We start from the raw sequence: 23,515 nt of genomic DNA on the forward strand, positions 1-23,515 counted from the left end.
CACGCCGACTTCCACTTTGGCCTCCGCGGATTGGTCGCTGCCTCCGCCGCTGAAGCCCGACTGAAGAGCTCGGGGTTTGCTTCCGGGTCTTGGGTCTCGGCCCTGCGCGCAGAGCTTTCTGGGAGCCCAGAGTCGTAATGGTGTCTGTATGATTTGCGGAGGCTGCTGCTTGGGACCTCGGCCAACGTGAGCGGCAGGAGGATCGCGGATTGTCTCTTCATCTGACTGGGGCAGGAAGGGGCGGTCGGAGTCGCAGTCGGCGGTGGAGAGGCCCCGGAGCGGTGGACGGGTGGCGGACCCCAGCGGCTCTCGGGCGCTTCCAGCATCCCGGGCCGGCCGCGGAGAGGGCAGCGTGAAGGCCGCTCTGCAGACGGCGTTCAGCAGGGTGGGGGCCCCACCACCCGCCGCGGAGCCGGGCGTGGGGAAAGAGTCCGAGAGTTCCTGGTGACACCCCGAAGGCGAGCTCCTGGGAGACAGGAGTGACTATCCTGTCGGGTGTGGGAGGCGGCGGCGCCCCCAGTGGCCTGTTTCTCCTTCTCTGGATACGTCCATTTTTCTTGTTTGAAAATGTAGTGTGCCAGTTCCGTAGCTTCCCCACACGCTTGCTTTTCCAATGCTAACGGGCTTTTAGTGGATTCATCTGCTATGCAGTATTCTTTTGGCTGCTCAAAACCAAAAGGAACAGGTCTCTGATTTTTGGTTTATCAGAATCCTTTGCAAGTGAGGTTCCTGTTTTTTGAGCATTGCGTAACTTATAACCTGCAAAAGATCTAATTTATCTGATGATGGCTGCTGTAAGAGAAAATTAGATCAAAAAAAGGATGTTGGAGAATTTGATTATGTAACTGTCATTGAAGTTTGGCACAGTTTCACTCAGTTAACTTAGTGATTTTTAAAAAATTTTTTTGTTTTTGTAGTTACTAGCCTATTTTCTGTTGTGTGAGGTTTAGATAAAATCCAAACCTTAGGGAGTCTGGTGAAGGAAGGTTGAGCTGAGAATTTTTAAAACTCAGTCACAGCAGTACTGTATGTTACAAGGCTTTAACATGTTAAGTCTCATAATTTTCGTAGTAATCCTATGGGGAATATTCCCATTCCACAGAAACTTAAGCTAGGTGATTTGCCCAAGGCCACAGAGCTGGAAGGAGAACAGGAACACAAACTCCCATCTTCATGATGGAATTTTTTGCACTAAATAAGAGCTAAGAAGCCGTATTCCTTGTACTCTCTAAGCCTCATTATTTGTTTTCTTGAGAACTTCTGTTTGAGATTATTTAAGTAAATTTTGGAGAATGAGTTTCGGAAAATGTTTCACAAGGATGGACAGTGATTAATACTTTATAAAATGAGAGTTTGTCGTATTGGAAATAACTTGATACTGTTTTTCTTCAAAGCGTAAAAGATGACAACAGCAGCTAGGCCAACTTTTGAACCTGCGCGAGGTGGGAGAGGAAAAGGAGAAGGTGATTTGAGCCAACTCTCAAAGCAGTATTCAAGCCGAGACCTACCTTCTCATACAAAGATAAAATACAGGTAATGAAGACTTTTTGTTTGTTTGTTTACAAAGCAAGACCAAATCTGTTAAATGGCATGGTCATGAGATACTAGCATGTTTGGGTTATATCACTTAAATTATCTATTTTCCTAGGAGTAGAATTCAATAGAGTATTTAACAGTAGAATTATGCTCCATGAGTGTAAAATACTACTAGATATTTCTTATGTAGAAATTCCTATTAACTAGGGATTTCCATGTGTAGATGAAACAATAACTAATACATTACCTGAGAGGGACCAAGCACTATCAACATTAATCAGTATGAGATTAAAAGTTTACAATAACAGTGAGCCAGCCTTGATGGCCTGGTGGTTAAAGTTCAGCATGCTCTGCTTCAGTGGCCCAGGCGTGTTGCCGGGTGTAGAACCACACCACTCATCTCTCAGTATCCATGCCTTGGTTGTGGCTCACATAGAAGAACTAGAAGGACCTACATCTAGAATATACAACTATGTACTGGGGCTTTGGGGAGGGGGAAAAAAAGAGGAAGATCGGCAACAAGTGTTAGCTCTGGGCAAATCTTTCCCAGCAAAAAAAAAAGGTGTTACAGTAATGAGCCCTGAGTTGACATGACACGCTAACAAAAAGTAAAGATGTTTTAATCAATCTGCAGCCTTAGTATGGGAAAATATGTGTTTCAGTTTGGGCTTCTTGAAATGTTGGAAACATCACAAAGATGCCTGTTAGTAACCTTCAGATTAGGGTAATGATCTTGTCCAGTTCCCTCTTATGCTTGAGGGACTCAAGGACACGGTTGCTTTTTGTGAGTTGTCTTCCATTGCTACAGCCACGTGTTTCTTTAGTAACATTTTGCCCTCATTTGTTTCTACTTTAGACAGACCACTCAGGATGCCCCTGAGGAGGTTAGGAACCGTGACTTTAGGAGAGAGTTGGAAGAGAGAGAGAGAGCTGCTGCAAGAGAAAAAAATAGAGATCGCCCAAACCGAGGTACCAACACTGCCCCAGACATTTTTCTCATATAATTATGTTGACAATTGTTTTTCTTTCATTCACTAATTAGATTAATATTTGTGTTTGCTGTAAAATTGGTGAGAGCTGTGACACTTCCTCAAATGATTAGATTAGAGATGATAATGAGGTTGATTCCAGTTTCATCGTTTTATGCTTCTGTATTAAAAGGCACAGGGTGATCTGGAGATGTTCAGCAGCCCTTGTTTCAGTTCAGATCAAGTTTTTGACTGTTTACAGTGGCCAGACTTTTTGAGGCCCCATGGTTCTACTATGAGGTTCTCCTATTTTCTTACTGGCTATTGGAAGACATCTAGGGGCATCAGTTATAATACCTTTTTTATATTTTCAGCATATGTAAACTATTCCCTAAATTTCCTGAGACAAGCTACAGTTCCCATGTTAAAATCAGTACTTTCATGAAAATTCATTCAACAAATATTTACCAAGGCTTATTTGCCAGGCTGTGGTTCTGAACCCTGCTGTCATGATGCCTGTAGTCTAAGCTCTTTGTGCCCACAGGTCCCTAGAATGTTGTGAGAAATGCAGTGTTTGTTTTAGTAAGCGAAATGATGTTTGTTTTTCCGCAGAACATACAACCTCCTCTTCAGTATCAAAGAAGCCTCGGTTAGACCAGATTCCCGCTGCCAACCTCGATGCGGACGATCCTCTAACAGATGTATGTTTTGTTTCCTCCCTTCATCTCCATATAGTAATTTATTTATCATGTTTTTTGAAATACTTTTTTTATTCTTTTGGCTTTAAGAAGCGTCCTACATTTATTTTTACTTGCTGTTAGTCAAATGTAGTCCTGACTTCAGTGCTAAACTTCATAGTTGATTTTAAAACAAAAAGTATTATTTTCTGGTTAATTAAACCTCAAGAACAAGTTTCATCTCCAGACAACCAAATAAGTAGTCTGTTAAAGGATGTGCTTCCCCAAAAGTAATTTCCTATATTAAATCCTGGAGATTGACTACCATATTACACACTTCCGGAGGGCATTCTTCGTCCTCGGCTCTCAATTAATAACCCCCTAGATTTGAACCCAGGGGCCTTTCCACATTAAACACCAAAGATGCTCCCTCCTGATGAGCACTACACTTAATGGCTCCCTCTATGCTTAGGGAGGAAGTGAGCTAAGTGGAAGGTTTTTAGGATTAGTGCTTCAGTTAACATTAAAATTCAGTGGAACCCTACAGTGTGTAATTAATTTGCAGTTTTCTACATACAGTGGAAAAATCTGAGCAACCTTTCATGGGTAGCATCTAACTAAGCACATACATCAGCAGTTAGTCTAAAGTTGACAGATTGAATTAAATAAACTCAGTAATTAACTAAAGAGAACCCAGTTTTAAGCGAAATCTAATGTTTATTCATCTGAAATTATTCTGAGAATTTAGCACCCTTTTTTGGACTTTTGATTATCCTTACTTCCTAGTTTAAAGTTTTGAACTATGTAAAATTATTTGACTCTCAGGGTGATACACTGTGTACATATGTACTGTGTATCTGTGTAAAGTATTCCTTTTCTGACTTTAGGGCTTTTCTCATGTAAATTCCTGTTTAATCATGTAAATTTAAAACATACTTTTTTATACTATTTGCCATTATAATCTCTCCAACACATCAGGCGTTGACATTTTACTGAGAATTCATAAGCTTTTTGGTGGAGTTTTGTTTTTTGGTTGGTAGTTGATTTAAATCATATTTAGGTGCATTTTATTTCCCAGTAGGAAAATTAATCCTCTCCCAAAGATTTGGTAAGTGCAGTATTTATGGAAGAGTATGAATAATGTGCATTTTCTCTCTGATCTCCTGGGCCATCACCTTTCTTTTTCAGGAGGAAGATGAAGATGAAGATTTTGAAGAGGAGAGTGATGATGATGATACTGCAGCTCTTCTTGCAGAACTGGAAAAAATTAAAAAAGAAAGAGCCGAAGAGCAGGCCAGAAAGGTAAAATCAAAGTATTAAATATTTACATCTTCCTCCATCTTCTCACATATACTAAACTAGAAATATTTTTAATTCAGGTAATATTAGAAATCGTCCTTGCCATGTCTAGATACAGCACCTGTAGATCTATAAATCTGATTATTTTTGTGGCATCCTAAGTCTCCTGGTTATGTTAGAAATTCTCTTCAAATAGTTCAGACACACCTAATAATACTTATCAAATCGCTCTTTATTCACTTAATTGTTCATTTGTTTAGCAGACATTTGGTCAGTATCTACTAAGTGTCAGAAGAATCAAAGACAATTAAGATATGGTCATGGCCTACAAACAACCCACAGAATAATAAGGTCATCTGTATCTCTCTCTTTGTCTTGTGCTCCCTGCCTTCTGTCCAGGCACTTGTTAATGCAGTCTGTCAATAGATTTTATATAACCTAGGGCAATTCACATAACTTCCCCAAGTGCCCACAGTCTCTCCCTTTCTACAATGGAAGAAAACTATGTCTAACTCAAAGATAGTTATAAGGATTAAATAGGATCCATAGTACTTACCTTTAAACTTTGAGTGAATTACCCTAGTAGTAACAATAAGAGATGAAACTGGGGAGGCATGAGCAGGTCAGAGCATCAGAGGTTTGTAAACCAATGCTAAAGGAGTTTGGACTCTGTTTTGAAGGATATGAGAAGCTAGTTGATTTCAGCAGGAGATTGATAAGATTGGATAGAGATTTTAGAAGGATTATTCTGGCAGAAATATGGAGGGTGGATTAGAAAGAACTGATTTAAAGGCTGTTCCAATCCTGCTCACATGCAGCTATGAGAATCTTGCATAATTGGAATTGAAAGAAGTAAACAGATGCTGATAGAGCTATCAAGAAGGGGCAATTGACCAGATAAAGTGACTGATTGGATATGACAGCAAAGATGACCCCCAGTTTCTGGGTAACTGTTGGTGCCATGCACTAATACAGGGAATGCAGAAGGATGGGAGAGAAAAGAGATGAGTTCTTTTTGGAACATGTTGAATTTGACATGCTATGAGACCTTCAAGTATGGATATCTGCCTGCTTTCAAATAGAACAGCTCAGCTCTGTTTTATGGGCTTTTGTGGAAGATTTCATTTGGGCCAAGAATTGTTCTGTTGAAAAAAAAGAAGGAAAGAACCAGCCCTGATGGCCTAGTGGTTAAAGTTGAGTGCTCTCACCAGTTCGGCAGCCCAGGTTGGTTTCCCTGTCGCAGAACCACACCACCCGTCTGTCAGTTGTGATGCTGTGGCGGCAGCTCACATAGGAGAACTAGAAGGCCTTACAACTGTGATATACAGCCACGTACTGGGGCTTTGGAGAGAAGAAAAAAAAAGAGGAAGATTGGCAACAGGTGTTAGCTCAGGGTGAGTCCTTCCCTGCAAAAAAAAGAAAAAGGGGAAAAAGACTTGGGTAACTGACCACTGTAGGTTACTGCAAGGAATCTAGGGAAGTAGAAGACTGCTGGAATTCAGACTGGAAGAAGAAAAATAGTTTAAATACAATTCTCATCAAAGTTTGGCATAGGATAGCAAAATTCCTATAATAGCTTATAATTTTTATGTCTAATTTTGCAAAATCAAATAATTAAAAGAACTTTTCTGATATCACTTGCACACCACTAGAGGGCAGTTGTTCTATTCCAGGTTCGTTTGGCTTGCCGAACAGTTCTGGATACATAAAGAGACAAGCGATTTAAATGCATTTCGTTGACGCTTAGGGAGGATAAACACTTTAGACCAAAGATCTTACAATTTTGTGAGGTTCATCTAATCTCTTTGTACAAAAATGTCTTGGTGTTTCTTGGGGCTGAATGACAGTTTTATTTCTTTTGTCCCTGTTTCCCTTTCTGGTTTTCTAGTGGCTGATTTTTGAAGTGTCCCGAAATAACATTTTCAAACCAGTCAGCCTGTGTCAGGGGCTAGGAAACTGTCTGTAAAGGGCCAGATAGTAAATATTTTAGGCTTACGGGCAATACAGTCTCTGTTGCAGTTGTTCAGCTCTGCTTGTTCTAGCACGAAAGCAACCATCGACAACACATAAATGAATCGGTGTGACTATGTTCCAGTAAAATTTTATTTACAAAACCAGGGTGGTTTAGATTTGACCTGCAGGCCGTTGACTGTTAGCCTGTGTTCATGAAGCGTATTGTGCCTGGTACTTGAATATGCAAAGAGTTGCCACCTTTTTTTTCCAGTGCTAAGTGTGGCAATTAGCTAGTTATTCTAAAGGAAATAATGTTCCAAACATAAAATGGCCAGGGCCACTAACATCATTATTATAGGTTTGCATGCATTCTATACTTGTGTTCCTATTTCCATAGCATCTCAGAGAAGTGTCTTTTCACTTTCAGCATCAATATAATTTGTTAAAAATAAATGTATCATTTTTAGAAAGCTGTCTTTTCTTACTCTTATGTTGGATGTTCCTGACTTTATTTGCTTAAGGTCTAAGCAGTGACCTAAAGGAATTTCACTGTTTGTTTCCCTGAAAATTGCATTTTCTTACCTCCCAGTTATTTGGCCTCATAAAAAAGAAATCCACTGTTCACACTGGGATATTAAAGTATCATTAACCTGTATAGGAAATTAGGTTATTTTTCCAAGTGGTCTAACACTTTGTTAGGTTCATTTTAAATTGACTTCCAGAAAGTGTCTTTTTTCTTGATCTATTAATCTGTTATCCCCCAAATGGCAAATTGGGATTTATCTTTGGTTTAAGATAACATGGAATCAGCTAGATCTAGGACTTACGGCTAAGGATTTTAGACGTTTATATTCCTAATTCTAAGAATGAAACTGCTGTTGATTCGAGTTCAAAGAGGTTAATGCTAATAAAAGTGTAGAAAGACAAGCTTATAACTGATGCAGGATGAGAGGTATAAAAATAAAAAGTCAGGGGCCGGCCTGGTGTACAGCGGTTAAGTGCACACGTTCTGCTTTGGCAGCCCAGGGTTCACTGGTTCCGATCCCGGGTGCGGACATGGCACGGCTTGGCCCACCATGCTGTGGTAGGCGTCCCATGTATAAAGTAGAGGAAGATGAGCACGGATGTTAGCTCAGGGCCAGTCTTCCTCAGAAAAAAGAGGAGGATTGGTAGCAGTTAGCTCAGGGCTAATCTTCCTCTAAATAAATAAATAAAATAAAATAAGTCTGTAGCAATAAAGCATAACAAAATTGATAAACCTCAGGTAAATTAGTAGAAATGCATGTTGACTGAATATAATTTTTTATGTGATAGTTTGTCTTATTTTAGGAGATGTTTCTTGGTTAATAATAACTTGTCACCACTCCTAGAGATACAAGTTTACATTGTTAGTAATTCAAAATAAAATTATTTTTAATCACAGTTATGTATAGCCATTTTTTAAAAATTGAGTAATAGCTTTGCTAAATGAGTCTTTCTGATATTTAATACGTTCTTAAATTATTAGAATATGTTTATTGGTGTACTCTCTTAAAATACATTTTATGTGTACTTTGAGTAAGAGAATAGATTTAAGTATGCATCTTAAGAATTTCTGAATCAGAAGAGACCAATGAATATATGATGGCAAATATGAAATATATATAACAAAAATACCAAATTATTTTGACAAGTGAGACTTTTCTGGTATCTCTTAAAAACAAACAAAAAACAACACTACCTTGAGGCTTATCCCATCTCCCACATAAAATCCTTAACAGTCTTTTAAAATATGGGCTATATCAGAAGATTGATACTGGAGTTAATATAACTAAATTTGAATTTTCCCCTGTCATTGAAAGGAACAAGAACAAAAAGCTGAAGAAGAGAGGATTCGTATGGAAAACATTCTGAGTGGAAACCCTCTCCTTAACCTCACTGGCCCATCCCAGCCTCAGGCCAACTTCAAAGTTAAAAGAAGGTACTATACAGTAATGGGTTGGCGATATGTATACACACAGAGTATGAGTTTTATAGCAAACAGTATTATGTAGAGCTTCTAAAATCCCAGTTTTTCCTGATATTCTTTTTTTTTAATCAGAGTTTGAAATAATGGAACAAGGAGAATGAAAGAAAATAAACTTATTTTCAATAGATATTTACAGTAACCAGCTGCATACCAGATATTGTTCTAAGCTCTAGAGACTGAGCAATGCACTGAGCCCTTAACCCTACAAAGCTTACATTTTAGGTGTATGTGTCAAGGGTCCCCAAGACCACCCTCCGCGTTCGGACACTCACTAGAAGGACTCCGGACTCAGCATATAGTTGTACTTACGACTAATGTAGTAAAGATACACAGCCAGATCATAAAGGGAAAGGCACTGAAGGGATCCATGTGCACGCTTCCTTATGCTCTGTCCCTCCCATGAGGGGTCACACAGAGCATGTTCTTTCCCCTAGCAGTGAATATACAGCTTCATGTCTGTGGTGTTTCTGCCCAGGGAAGCCCATTAGAGACTCCATGCCCAAGGTTTTTATTGGGAGCCAGTCATATAGGCAACCTCTGCCTAGCACATACCAAAATCTAGACTCCCCAGAAGGAAAGCAGGTGTTGAGCATAAACCACATTATTTGTTCAAAGAGTTTAGTCACAGTCTAGGGGAGAGGATTCCTGAAATCCAAGTTTCCAAATGCCAGCCAAGGGCTGACCTTGCAAGCGGGCCTTTCTAAGCATAGCAGTCTCAGTCCTGCCATCCGAACTCTTTTCTGTACGGTGTGTTTGTTTGGAATGGTGAAGTAGAGGCTGAAGAGGGAGAGAGTAGAAACAGTAAATACTGTATATGGTACTTTGGATAGTGATATGTAGGAAAATCAAACAGAAAAGCATATAGGAAGTGCTGAGTGGGAGGGAGGTTAGTTGGTATTTTATATAAGTGATCAAGGAACCCTGTAGGCTTAACTGTTAAACCATATCTATTATTTCTTCCTGCCTCCCGTGCTACCATCTGGAGTGATGTGGTACCCATAACTGGTTTCCCGTTGCATGCTCCCCACCGTCTCCATCCCCACCCCCAGTTTTTTCTTAACACAGCAGCATCATGGTCCTTTTAAAGTGAAAGATGACAACCTCCTGTTGTAAACTGTTCAGCAGCTTCCTAACTCATTCATTGTAAAAACTCGAGTCCTTACAATGGCAACAGTGTAGTCAAGGAAGGATTTGCTGGGAAGGTGACATTTTATCCAAGGTATTTGACCTGAGTAATTGAAAGGCTAGAGATGGGGAAGAATGTAAACTGAGGTTGGGGGTGGGGGAGGTGGCATATTTAAGACACAGTGAGTTTGGGATGTTATATGCATCTGGGTGGAAATGTTGAATAGGTAGCTTGATACACAGTTCTGGAGTTAGTCCAGGTTAGAGGTAGTGAGTTTGGGAGCTGTCAACTTAGAGAAGTCGTCTAAAGCCTCGAAGACTAGATGAGATTACCTAGGGAATGAGTATAGCTAGAGAGAAGTCAGAGGACTGAGCCTGGGATAATGCTGAGAGCTTGGGTAGGGGATTAGCTATCAGTGCCTGGAACAGTGCCTGGTATGTACTGGGTGCTCAGTAAATCTTGACTGAGTGGCTTTTGAGTGAAAAAACTAGGCTGAGAAGGAGCAACCAGTGAGGAAGGAGGAGAACCAGAAGAGATGGGTGGGTGTCTTGGAAGCCAAGCAAGCAAAGCGTTTCAAGGAGGCGATGATTATCTAGGTCCAGTATCGGTGACAGGGTGAGCAGAGTGAGCTCTGCGAAGTGGCCGTTGCATTAGCAGTGTGGAAGAGCAGTTTTGATGTTGAGAAGGAGGGGCTGAAAGCCTGTTGGCAGTGAGTTGAGAGAGTGGAAAGAAAAAACAACATCGATTGTATTTATATTAAACTATATAGCTTATTCTTCTGCCTTGATTGGATGCAGATGGGATTGTTTGGAGATGGCAACGTGTCTTAATATGCAGGTCACGCTTGCCCTGGCTCTGCTCGGCTGTTCACATTTCCCTGTGCTGCACCAGCGAGGACTTTACTGTTTTCCAAAGATGGCCGCCCTCGTTCTTTGCTTCCTTTCCACATGCAGTTTCCTCTGGCATGCATACACGCACACACACATCATATGGGCTTGCGTTTTTATATAGATTTGTGAGAGTATTTATATTACATATGTGGGTTTGTGTTTTACATGCTAGGTGATATTTTGAAATCATACTCATTATTTTCTAGAAAACATATTTTGTAGCCCATCCATGGGGTTTTTTATGTTTACATGTTATGAAATCAAACCAGAAGAATCCAACCGGCGTCCTGCCCTATCCCCAACTGCTGCTTCCCTCTGGTCAGTGTGGATGTGGCCAGTACATGAGCCTTGATTGTTAGACCCCAGTAGTTTCTTCTCCTTCTGTTGTCCTAAAACGTCAATACTTACACCTGAAACTAATATAATACGGTATGTCAATGACACCTCAATAAAAAGCCAACCAAAAAGATGTGAACACTACAGTGGATGATTACTAAATGTTAACTGGTGAAACATTTTATAAATCCTTGAAACCACATAATCTAAACAACAGTAAATTGGTCACTTATCATCTAGAGCTTCTATTAATCATGGTAGTGCCAGGTGCTGCCACTCTGATTTAGATCTGAAAACACTAAATATTTATGCAAGTAAAATGTATGTATGTAGTTTCTGCTTTTTAACTCAGTTTCGTACACTGGAGAAATAAGAAGATGGTTTTGTATGTTCTAAATGGGAATTGCCTTTCCTGCTATAATAAAGCAAGATGATAACCTGTTAAGAATTTCTTTATTCTTTGGGGTGTACTTGCTGCATTGAACCACGTACATGTTGAGCATCATTCTGTAATGACTACGCTTTGCAGTTCACACGGTGTTCTCGTCTCCTGATAAACAAGCATTATAAGAGTGTTCTGTTTCCTTTTTTTCCTTCAGGTGGGATGATGATGTTGTTTTCAAGAACTGCGCAAAAGGTGTAGATGATCAGAAGAAAGACAAAAGATTTGTAAATGATACACTGCGATCTGAATTTCACAAAAAGTTCATGGAGAAATATATTAAATAGTACAGTTTTATGTGCTTAATGAAAGACTGTAAAATGTAAACGATCATTCTGACTTTATTTCAGTTAGTTTTTTTTTCTCTTTCCCCTTACCTTAATTGTGTATAGGCTTCCCTAATTTTAAGTTCCAAAATATCTTTTCCTTTATTGATACCTTATTTGATAAGGACTTGGGAATTGGTATAACCCAGCTTCCATTCTCTGAATGTTTCCAGTAATATGTTTTCTTTTCAATATGGGAAAGGGAATCTGCTTGTAATAAATATTTTTAATAATCTAAATAACGTATCTATGTCCCCAACTTTCTTGTTGAAATGTATGCAGCTTATAAAACATGGCATATTTTCTTTTGTATATTGTATTTCTTTGTGCACTAATTTTTTCCCCTCATTTCTCTACATTCATCTAAGTTCAGTTAATTCATGATATCTAATCTGTGTTTTTTAAGAGTGTGAGGAAAGATTAAAGGGATTCTGTTTTGGACCACATGTTGGTATGGAGGAGTGTCATCAATCAGGAAGCACTTAAGAGTGTCAGAGGAGCGTGGGGTAGCTCTCCCTTCTGCAGGCACTGCTTCCCTTCTCTTGGCGCAAGACAAGGGCTCCTTCAGCATGTCTAGAAGCATGAGGCACTCACTGTGTTCTGGATATTCAGCTTCCATCTGTCTGTTGAATGAAATAGTTTGAACACTGACACACATTAGTTGCAAAGCCTAGGAAAGTTTAGCATCAAACAGCACATGAAATAAAACCTTTGCAAATAGGATTTTGTTTGTTTGTTATCTTGGAGGGTATGTCTTTGGTAAGCGGGAGTGTCTGCACAGCTGGGAAATGAAGCTTTCCTAAACCTGGACTATGATTTTAAGGATGTCACTTTGATAGAAAATTTGGGACCAGAAATTGAGCCCTCTACAGATAGAGACCCATTCATAGGATTCCTCGGCTGTGAATGATCTTGAGCTTGGTAAAGTTAAAGATTAAACTTTTAAAGCAAAAATAACTTGTTCTTTATCACTGGCTGTTTATTTAATCCTTTGTCTAAGCTTCATCCGCTACTCCAGCATTTCCCCAGTGGAAGCTCGGACACAGGTTGTAGCTGGACTCGAGTAGGGCTGGAGCTGGAGCCCAGGTCTTGACTCCACGTTCATGCTCTGCAGTTTTTTTTTTTAACTGAGCTATTTACACAATATTTTGAATACTTTAGTGTTTCTTTTTAAAGCCTTTTATCATATTAAAACATTTTTATCTCCAACTTTACAATTTATAAAGTTCCTTTACATTCATTTTCAGTTTTCTTCGTAGCAACACTTAGGTAGGAAGAAAGTACTGGGTTCTTCAAAATTAAGGAAAGTGAAATTCAGGCTGAGTGACTGGATGAGGTTAATAGTGATGGGCCATGCATGTGTGCCTCAAAACTACATGAAAATGCATTTACAAGTGTGAGACATTAGATTTCCAAAATTAGTTCTTAGGATTATGGGTAAAGGCTTGAAGAAAAGTGGCAGCACTTTATTATAGAAGGTCTTTTTAGTATCTGAAAGGCATGTACCTCGTACTAGGGCTGTGATGTAGGTGCACTATTTCTCCAAGATCCACTTCAGATTCCCTGTTTGAGCCTGAGAGGTTCAGGAAGAATCAGAGTAAAGCTCATTTCAATGATTTCTTTCTCCTTTCCCCAATATTTTCCAATGTAAAATGGCATTGGGTAACCGGTCATAGATCCAGGACACACGTAAGTGTTACAGTTTCAGCTCTCAGATTTACAGTACAGATAACAGCCTTCTTAACGTGCCTTCCCACCTCCTTGCAAAACATCTCAGGTTGGCGTGATTGAGAAATCTGTCTAGTCCCGCCAGGGGCCCACACTCAGTGCAAAGAGCCAGGGCTTCGAAGCCAGATGCAGCTGCCCAGCACTGTCACTTGGGGCTTTGCTGAGCCAACATGGAATGTCGACCAGGTGTGCTGGTACTGCATCCACTGAACGGACACCACGCCCTGTAAGGGAGGCATTGTGATTTTCCCTGTTTTATGGACAAGGAAATGGAAGTTTGTAAGAGAAGTTTAAAAACAAAGTCATAAGGGGGCTGGCCCCGTGGCCGAGTGGTTAAGTTCGCGCGCTCCACTGCAGGCGGCCCAGTGTTTCGTTGGTTCGAATCCTGGGCGCGGACATGGCACTGCTCGGCAGACCACACTGAGGCAGCGTCCCACATACCACAACTAGAAGAACCCACAACGAAGAATACACAACTGTACCGGGGGGCTTTGGGGAGAAAAAGGAAAAAATAAAATCTTTAAAAAAAAAAAAAGAAAACAAAGTCATAAATCTTTAAGGGGATGGGGCCAGATTCAAACCTGGAACTGTCTTTATTCTAAAGCCCATCCTCTTAACTGCTGTGCTTGACCGGCCTTCATGTTAATCAGTCCTTCTGACTTTTCTCACCTACGAAACAATAGTAATGAGACAAACCTAAGGGAGTTTGGTGGGAATTAATAATATAAGGCCTATCTGGGCAGGCACATAGTAGGGATTTCATACATGTTCTCTTTCTATCTGCCTCTACTAGCATATAGCAGGGTCTGGCTACAAGTGTGAAAGCCCGTTGTTTGTTCTATTGTAGAGGTCTGGGTCTGAATTAAGAGCTTCTCGAGCCTGTCAGAGCTTGAGTTGGGCAACAGGTAGGACCTAGACAGGGATTGCTTTTGTTTGGTTTCTAGGATTAGAAACCTGGTAACAGAAACTCAAGTGAAATAGAGGTTTATCTTAAGAATACTTAATGCTGCAATGAACGTAGGGATACATAAATCTCTTTGAATTGTTGATTTCTTGTTCTTTGGATAAATTCCTGGTACTGGGATACCTGGATCATATGGTATTTCTATTTTTAATGTCGAGAAATCTCCATACTGTTTTCCATAATGGCTGCACCAGTTTGCATTCCCACCAGCAGTGTATTATGGTTCCCTTTTCTCTACATCCTCTCTAACGTTTATTTCTTGCCTGGTTAATTACAGCCATTCTGATGGGTATAAGGTGATATTATATTGTAGTTTTGATTTGCGTTTCCCTAATAATTAGTGATATTGAACATCTTTTCATGTGTCTGTTGGCCATCTGTGTATCTTCTTTGGAAAAAATGTCAGTTCATATCCTCTGCCCATGTTTTGATGAGGTTATTTGGTTTTTGTTGTTCAGTTGTATGAGTTCCTCATATGTTTTGGAAATTAACCCCTTGTAGGATATATGAGTTGCAAATATTTTCTCCCAGTTGGTGGATTGTCTTTTTTTTTTTGGTTCATGGTTTCCTTTGCCTTGCAGAAGCTCTTTAGTCTGATGTAGTCCCATTTGTTTATTTTTTCTTTTGTTTCCCTTGCCTGAGTAGACATGGTATTCAAAAAGATACTGCTAAGAAGTTTTTCACAAGAGCCAAGATGTGGAAACAACCCAAGTGCCCATCAAGGGGTGAATGGATAAAGAAGATGTGGTATATATATGCAATGGATACAGATGATGTGGTATATACATAGAATGGAATACTACTCAGCCATAAAAAAAGACAAAATTGTGCCATTTGTGACAACATGGATGGACCTTGAGGATATTATGCTAAGTGAAATAAGCCAGACAGAGAAGGACAAACACCATATGTTTTCACTCATATGCGGAAGATAAACAAACACATGGATAAAGAGAACATGTTAGTGGTTACCAGAGGAGAAGGGGATGGGGAGAGGGCAAAAGGGGGAAAGGGGCACATGTGTATGGTGATGGATAACAACTAGACTGTTGGTGGTGAACATGATGCAGTCTATGCAGACACTGATATATAGTAATGTACAGCTGAAACGTTAAGCCAATATGACCTCAATAACATAATTTTTTAAAAAAAGAATGCTAAGCAGTCACCTCTGTCGAGCTCTTACTCGGCTTCTCTCTATTCATCTGCCCTACTTCCTCTGCAAGACTAGACTTCTGCACCATAAAACAAGACATACTCATTCATGCTCCTGGCTTCCCTGGGAGTCTTCATGCCCTCATACCTCCACTGGCCAAGAGAGCCTCCGGATCCTGAAGCAAAGCAGGTCCAGTGAGCAGGGGCCAGGAACCAAGTTACCTGGTACAAATGTGGGCAAGAGCAGGGAGATGTGGACCGTCCAATCTCTAGCACAGACACAGCTTGAGACACTCAGCTGCTCACAGGGTGGACAAAAGTTAGAAACACTTCACAGCTGTGACTCCAATCTCAGGAGTAGCATCTGCATCTCCCTCCAAGATGTAGCACCATGCTGGGCACATAACAAGGGCTGCCCTCTGCCCCTATTGCAGGCCTGGGCACAGGCACAGTCATACCCAGGGGGAAAAGCTGGGAGCCAGAGAGCAGAGGCCTGGGAGTCCTGCCTGGGTCAGTTTCCTGCTGGACACTGGAAGTACCAGCACCAGGGAGCAGCGTGGGGCTTGTCCTGTCTTTGAGGCGCCTTCTTAGGAGAACTGATTAGACTGAACCACTCCTCGGCAGGGAGAGGGGGGAGGAAATGAAAGGGAGAAGAGGACAGCTGGAGCTTCTGGGGTCTGGGATATTGGCCCCCATGCTCTCTTCTCTGGATCAAGGTCAGCAGAACACGGAAGAAATATGACTAGCCTTGAGCCGTCTTTCAATACATGCTCGGTGCCATTTTCTTTGTGGCGATGGTGTTGGGATGTAGCACTCACACCTTCCTCTAAATCACACCCCCACACAGCCCCCTACACACATCCTAGCTCTTGGAATCTTTTTACACGGAAGCTCTTTTAGATATTTTTCATTTTCATTTTTAAAAATGTCCTGTTCTCGCCTGGCTTAGTTCTCAGAGGCACCTTAGCAGGGGAAAGAGGAGGAGGAAGAAATCAGTTGTGTTCACACTCTCGAGAGAGGCATCTGCCAGATTTCCTCTCCAGGGTGCTCTGTTCATCTTACCATATTGTCAAACAGCCTCCCTTTTGAGAAAACAGGCGGAGAAATGACTCCTGAAGCCCACAGACTAATTGGGAGAAACTTCCTAGGAACTTCGCCGTCTTCGCATGGGCTAGAGTCTGAGGAAGGCGGGAAAGGAGTGGAGGCCTACATAACTTTTCGACTTTTTGAGAGGGAAGGTTCTAATGTCATCCTGAGATTTCATCAACACGCACACCTCCTTGAAGGTCTCTCTCTGCGCCTCAGAGACCTATCTCCAGAGGGAGGGATAAGTAAGCTCTGGGAGCTGAGTCACTCTCTTGAAGAGTTTACTTCAAAGAAGCCACAAGGGCAAAAAAAGCTGCCGATGAGGGGAGAACTGGGATAACAGAAGTGGCAAAGCTCTCAGAGAATCAAAGCATATTCCCCAGGCAGCGGGCCCTACAGACACCACAGAGCCTGCCCAGGCTCCCTGCCCACCCCGCCCCGCCAGGCCACTCCCTCCCCACAGCCCCGGAATTGCTGCTACCACGCCACATCCCTGTTTGAACCCTTCGATAAAGAGTCCCCATTTACGAAGTTTAATGGAAAACAATCCCATTCATGAGAGCTACAGAAAATGTAAAACGCATAGTCCTGAACTTAGCAAGGAGGGGCAGAACCTCTGAGGAAAACTCTAATTCTTCTCTCAGGCATTAAAAGAAACTTTCATAAACGTGAAGAAATACGTATTCCTGGATGGGAAGACTCAATAGTGTAAAAATATCAGTTTTCCACCCCCTAAAAATTATTATGAAATTCCAGGAGGTCGGGATTTTTTAAATTGAGGTTTTGACCAAATTATTTTAAAATTTTCTGTTAAAATAAATTTGAAGGAACATCCAGAAAAAAAAATCTGGCAAGGAAAAATAATAACAGGGTTTCCCTACCAATTTTAAAATGAATTATAAATATATAAAAAATTAGTGTGGTGCTGGCACCAGAATAGAAATAAGGGGGAAAAATGGAACATAATAAGAAAGTCCAGAAATAAATGCAAGTACATAAAGTAATTTTGTGTATAAGAGAAGTTTGGGGGCCAGCCTGGTGGCTGAGTGGTTAAGTTCGTGCACTCGTCTTTGGCAGCCCAGGGTTTCACCGGTTCAGATCCTGGGCATGGACCTAGCACCACTAGGTGCTAGACCATAGGCCACAAAGCGCAACCAGAAGGACCTACAACTGGAATATACAACTATGTACTGGGGGGCGTTTGGGGAGAAGAAAAAATAAGAGGAAGATTGGCAATAGATGTTAGCTCAGGGCCAATCTTTAAAAAAAAAGTCTTTCCCTATGCCACAATCATATAAATATTTTTTGTAAAAAAAGAGAGAATTTTTAAAAAGAAAATAAGCAATAAAAAAGAAAATCAATGGGGAAAGAATGAACTGTTCAGCAAATGATGTCAGAAAAGTTTACTAACCATTTGGTAGAAACTAAATTGCTACTGTCAAGTACAAGAACAGGGTAAGACTGATAATTCAGCCAGTGAAGAAACAACTAGCCTTTTTAGATTCAGGTAATTCAGTAATAGGTTGGTCAACGGAAGAACGTAACCAAGGGTGCCAGCTCCCTGTGGTCCCCTGTGCAGGGCAACCCTGAAACAAAAGGGACCACGAGACAGCAACACTAGTTCCAGGACACCCTGGCGCAGAGAAGTCAATGTCATACCGCAGCTAGGTTTCATAGCTTCCAGCTGTACCCTAAGGGAAGAAAGACAGAAAGCCTCAAGCCTCATGAGAAGGAGGAGACCATGGGAAGCTATCTCAGGACAGCCTCCTTAGGAGACAGAGAAACAAGTGAGAAATAAGCTTGTAGCAGCTGCTCACAAGCAAGCTGCTCACCCATGTTCCTGCATTCCAGGAGGATCCCCAGGCATTCTCCCAAGACTCAGATAGGCTGCGTCCCAGTCCTGTGGCCTCTGGAGATGCGTGTGAGGGCTTGGGTGCTAGTACGGAGCTGTTCCCCTACGGCTACCTCACAAGTCCTCTAGAATAAATTTCGTGTGGTTTAAAGATTTGAAGGAAAAGATAAACAAATGTACTAGAGAAAAATATAGGTGAACATGTGTTTAAGATTGACCTGGGATGTCCTTTCTAAGCAAGATATCAAAAGAAGAAAACAAAAAAGAAAAACAAAACAGAAAAGTTAATTACATAGAAAGATTTTGTCGATCAAAGGATTCAAAATGCCAATATTATGATTAAATTTCCTTGCTTAGACAGCTTTTTTTATTTTAGAATTTCTGATTGTCTTTCTTCTGTAATGTCTTCATTTATTTCTCTTCATTGCAAAAATTATTTCATTATATGAGAAAAGCAGTCAAGTTCTCTCTTTTCTAGAACCTTCCAGATGGAATAGTGGTCCCAGCATAAGCATAATTATAGGATCACCTTTAATGCTGTCCCATGTAGAGTCCCCTATTTTCAGTGTCCCATGTCTTCTTCCTTGATTTCTTCCTTTCTTTTCATGGAATACATCCTGAAGTAACTTCATAGGAAACGATGAATGAGAAGTAACAAATCTGAGTCTTTGCACGTCTACATCCAGCTTTAGCTTTAGTCTCCCCATCCCCTACCCCCACCACACACACACACACACACACACACACTCTTAATTGATAGTTTTCCTGAGTATGGGTTTAAAATAAAATTCTCTTAAAATTTAAAAGTTTTGCTCCATTTTTTTCTAAATTTCAGTATTGCTCATGAAAACTCTAAGGCCAATCTCCTTTATATCCCTTTATATATGTCCTAACATTTTGTTTTTAATCTCTGCAGTCTTTCGGGATATTCTCTCTCTCTTTTATTTATTTATTTTTTCTCACTGTTCTGAAATTTCATAATAATGTACCCAGCCGCGAGTCTATTACCATTTATTATGTTCAATTCTCAGTGAGTCCTTTGGCGATCCATAGCCTTCACTTCTTGTAAAAAATTCTCATTTCTTTGAAAATTTCTCCCCTCCATTTCCTCCATTCTCTCCATTTAGAACTCCAATTGATTGGTAGATTAACCTTCTATCTTTTATTTTCTCCTCATATTTTAGTCTCTGTCTTTTTGTTCTACTTTCTAGGGCATTTTCTAACCCTTCTATTTCAATTTTCACTGATTTTTTGTTTAATTTTAGCCATCATATTTAAAAAGTTCAAGATCTTTTTTTACTCTCTAAACCTCTCTCTTATTGTCCCAGTGGTTCTCACCTTGGCTGCACGTTAGAATGACCTGGGACCTTTTAAAAACCCTAAGGCCCAGGCCACATCTGAACCAATTAAATCAGAATCTTTGGGGATAAAACGCAGTGTCCATATTTTTAAAGCTCTCCAGTTGATACCAATCCTTATCCTAGTTTGAGAACCACTGCAATGTACTATCCCTAGTTTAGACCCACAGTATCTTTTGCTTCAATATTGTATATTCCATATTATGTATATATATACCAGATAGATAGATGATAGATAGATAGATGATAGATAGATAGATGATAGATAGATAGAGAGATAGATAGATAGATAGGTGATAGATAGATAGATAGGTGATAAATAGATAGATAGATAGATAGATAGACAGATAATCACTTAAACATAATTCCTGCCCTATAAATAGTAGGTATAATTCTCAGGCCACAGATTCAGGCATGAAAAATATTTTTTTTATTTTATCATATTCAATTTAATTTCTATTTCCAGTCCCTATTCTCAAAGATAGAAGAAACAATCATAGTTGACTCAATTTTATTCCAGTTCTGGGTTTAGATAGACAATATCTTTTGCAACTTTCTTCGGTTACTCATCAGGGAGAGGAGAGAGAGAAGCTTGGTCATTATTTTTAAAATGAGGCACCTCTTGAATAAATTACTGGATGTCAAAATGAAGCAGGGTCATCAACAATTTGTTTTTCCTCTTAGCCTTCTTTTTTTTTTTCTGCTTTATCTCCCCACCCCGCTCCCCCACCCCCGTACATAGTTGTATACCTTAGTTGCAGGTCCTCTTAGCTTTCTTTATACTAAGAAATGGGATGTCATTGGTTCAGATACAACACATATTAACACATACCTTCTGTCTTCTACAAAAGTTTATGTGCCTTTGTCTTATCCCTCCAGTAGACTGTATTTTTCCCTTTAGAAAGAAGGAACTGCATGTTTTGCATTTAAGGTTCCCAGAACTGTATGTTAGTTACACATAACAATCATTTTTCTTCATACTTGAATTCTGTGTGTTTTGGTCTAGATATCAGGGCACGTGGTCATGGGCTAGTCTGGGCTCAAAGGAGTTATGAAAAAATGCTTTTACAGTCAAGCACACACACACACAAGCACACACACACTTTCTCTTTCATGCACACACATGCACACGCTCACAATCTTTTTTCCTCAACCCATTCCAGTTTCCCACACTGCATGAAGCTCTCACCGTCCCAGTTACTTCTCTGTGATCCAGGAGGGGCCACGCTGTCACAGCTGCACTCACGGTTCCCTAAGAAAGGGCAGTGAGGACTCCCCAGACCCTAGGGCAATGATGAGCTTGGCCTTGGCAAGGCTGGAAACCCAACTCAGCTCCCTGCCTTTCCCTCCTGCGATTCAAGTGGTTCTGATATTCACAGAGTATTTTCAGAACAGTGAGGATAGGGGCCAGCGAGTGGCCAAGTGGTTAAGTTCGTGCACTCCACCTCAGCAGCCCAGGGTTCTCTAGTTTGGATCCTGGGCGAGGACCTACCTACGGCTCATCTATGGCAGCATCCCACACAGAGGAACTAGAATGATTTACGACTGGGATATACAAATTATGTACTGAGGCTTTGGGGGCCAGGGGGTTGGGAAGATTGGCAACAGATATTAGCTCAAAGCCAATCTTCCTCACCAAAAAAAAGAAAAGAAAAAAAACCCAATGTCTTATCACATTAGGAATATGTGTAGCTCCTGAATGTATCTTTAACACACACTGAGGCATTCTGCAGGCTAACTAGCTTGGCTAGAGCTGGCTTGTCTAACCACACCTTGTGCAGGAATTCTAGATTCACAGAGAAGCCCAAAGGTCTTGGGATATCTGTGTTTCAGACCTTGGGAGAATGCTCAAATGTCAGGGAAAAAATTCTATTACTTCTGCATTCTCTCCATCAGACTGTAGTTAAGGGATCTAAGTGATTTGTTTAAAAAAGCTCAGCTCTTGAATTTAATGCTTCTGTGACTATGTGGATTGATTTTTTTTTTAATATCTACAAATGTATTTTTAAATAATGTTATAGTCCATTTAAAAGTGTTGGATAAGTTATTTCCTGGTAAGTTTGGATAGCCTGGGTGGTAGGACCCACAGTGACTCTGTGGCCACCCTTGGGGAAGGGAAAGTCAGGGTTTGTCTTACTTTTTCTCCAAGAGACCAACCATCTGCATGTGGATCTTGCTCCTGCCTGGTGGTCCACTGTGAACACAAGGTCATCATCTTGACAAACTTGCCACCTCCATACGTCCTTGCTTCCCTTCCCCTCATTTCCAAAACAGAATACAGATTTGTCCCTAATGAGAAATTGTTTAAATTTAATGTGTTATTTTATCAACGCATTATTTACCTGTTCTTCCTCTTTAATAATTATTGTGTAACAGTCTCACCATATGTTCGTTGATTCATGCTATTTACCACTGACCATATCTACATTGCTTTTGCTTCACTTTGCCTGTTTTTTAAACTTTTGATACATATATATAATTTCATGTAAAATAAATATAATTATATCTCATATATTATGTTGTGCTTTAAAAAAAATAACATTAAGAGACTCCGTATTTTTTTTTCCTTTGTTTCTTGCTTTCCCTTTTCTGTCTTCTATTCCTCCCACATCAGCACCCACCAGGTAACCCAGGTTAACAACCTAATGTATATGTCCATGTTTCTCTCTGTGGTCATATAATCACACACACACACACATTTCTTTGTTTTACATATATGGGATCATATGACATAATTCTTTGCCTTTGTTATTCTTTCTCAACAAAATTTTGTAGAAATATTTCCAAGATAACTAGTATAATTCTAATTCATTCTTCTTCACGGCTATGTGCAAGACTCAGTGGTGTTCTGGAACCATCTAGTATTTAATACTTGACCTCTTATAAGAGCTAATTATTAAATATTTCAGAATTTTGTAAACTAGTTATAAACCATAAGAGACTTGAAATAATGCATGGTGGGAGAATTTACACCCAGGATATTGGTAAATGTTACCAATCAAGGCCTTGGTTTTTTCAGAGTGAGCGCATCACTGGTCAAGTTTACAATGATTTATACAAGAAATCACCTTTTGACTGGTTGCTCATGTTATTGCTCTTTTCTGTTTTCTCCCCCCACTATGAACATTGCTGTGATAAACCCAAAGGATTTGAGCAGTCCTCACTGAAGAGATGTGGGCAGCCCCAAAGTCATTCTGAGTCCAGGCTGGGCGGGATGACAGCGGGTGCCAGGCATCATCAGCTGCCTTATTGTTCCTTTACATGCTATAAATAAATGAAGCCTTGCTGCCTCCATTTTTGAGAATGCCCAACGTGGACACTTCCCATGAGGGTCTCCCATGGCGTTGACCTCTCATCCTTCATTTCATAGTCTCCTCCATGTAAGCCCTTCCTGCCTGTTGCCCTTAGCTGCCCTTAACGTTCTGAGGAAGACTCACATAGAATAACAAAGTCACAGTCTCCTGGGTTTTAAAAATTCTGCAACTTGGGGGATTGTGGGTGGTGTGGAGTTTGAGTAGAGGTGGGAAGGAGTTTGCTCCACTTGGGTTAAGCTCTTTCAGAAAGCAATGATACAAGCTTCATATGGCTGATCCCCATCACTGCATCTCAGTCCACATCTATTTCCCAAGCTCCTGCTCTTTGTGTCCAACTGTCTGCTGAGCATCTCCACTCACGGCTCAACAGCACCTCACATGCAACAAACAGCTCCAAAATAGAACCCCTCCCCTCTCCATCTCTGCCTTTTACCAACATCACAACTTTGGGCAGTGCTTCCCCATCTTCATTTGTATGTACCCCGAGAACATTAATT

At 40.5% G+C, this 23,515-nt stretch overlaps 1 protein-coding gene across 4 annotated transcripts; it reads left to right on the top strand.

The window, feature by feature from the left end:
• Positions 1-39: 39 nt before the first annotated feature.
• On the top strand, positions 40-11,873 carry CWC15 (CWC15 spliceosome associated protein homolog). 4 transcript variants are annotated; one of them, XM_014835404.3, is made up of 7 exons: positions 40-186; positions 1,395-1,533; positions 2,393-2,505; positions 3,117-3,205; positions 4,370-4,483; positions 8,275-8,393; positions 11,393-11,873. In XM_014835404.3, exons 2-7 carry the CDS (start codon positions 1,403-1,405, stop codon positions 11,520-11,522), a joined length of 696 nt encoding a protein of 231 aa, XP_014690890.1. In that variant the 5' UTR covers positions 40-186; positions 1,395-1,402; the 3' UTR covers positions 11,523-11,873. The 4 variants fall into 4 exon arrangements, with proteins under 4 accessions (XP_014690890.1, XP_044608325.1, XP_014690892.1 ...); XM_044752390.2 differs by having other exon boundaries at positions 55-458; XM_014835406.3 differs by having other exon boundaries at positions 57-385.
• Positions 11,874-23,515: the final 11,642 nt, after the last annotated feature.

The sequence above is a fragment of the Equus asinus genome, chromosome 20 (assembly GCF_041296235.1).
Source record: "Equus asinus isolate D_3611 breed Donkey chromosome 20, EquAss-T2T_v2, whole genome shotgun sequence".
NCBI lineage: Eukaryota > Metazoa > Chordata > Mammalia > Perissodactyla > Equidae > Equus > Equus asinus.

Coding starts and splice junctions, on each gene's coding strand:
- CWC15 (XM_014835404.3), top strand. CDS start 1,403: ATGACAACAGCAGCTAGGCCAACTTTTGAACCTGCGCGAGGTGGGAGA. Junction 1,534..2,392: donor CATACAAAGATAAAATACAG/GTAATGAAGACT, acceptor TTTCTACTTTAG/ACAGACCACTCAGGATGCCC. Junction 4,484..8,274: donor CCGAAGAGCAGGCCAGAAAG/GTAAAATCAAAG, acceptor TGTCATTGAAAG/GAACAAGAACAAAAAGCTGA.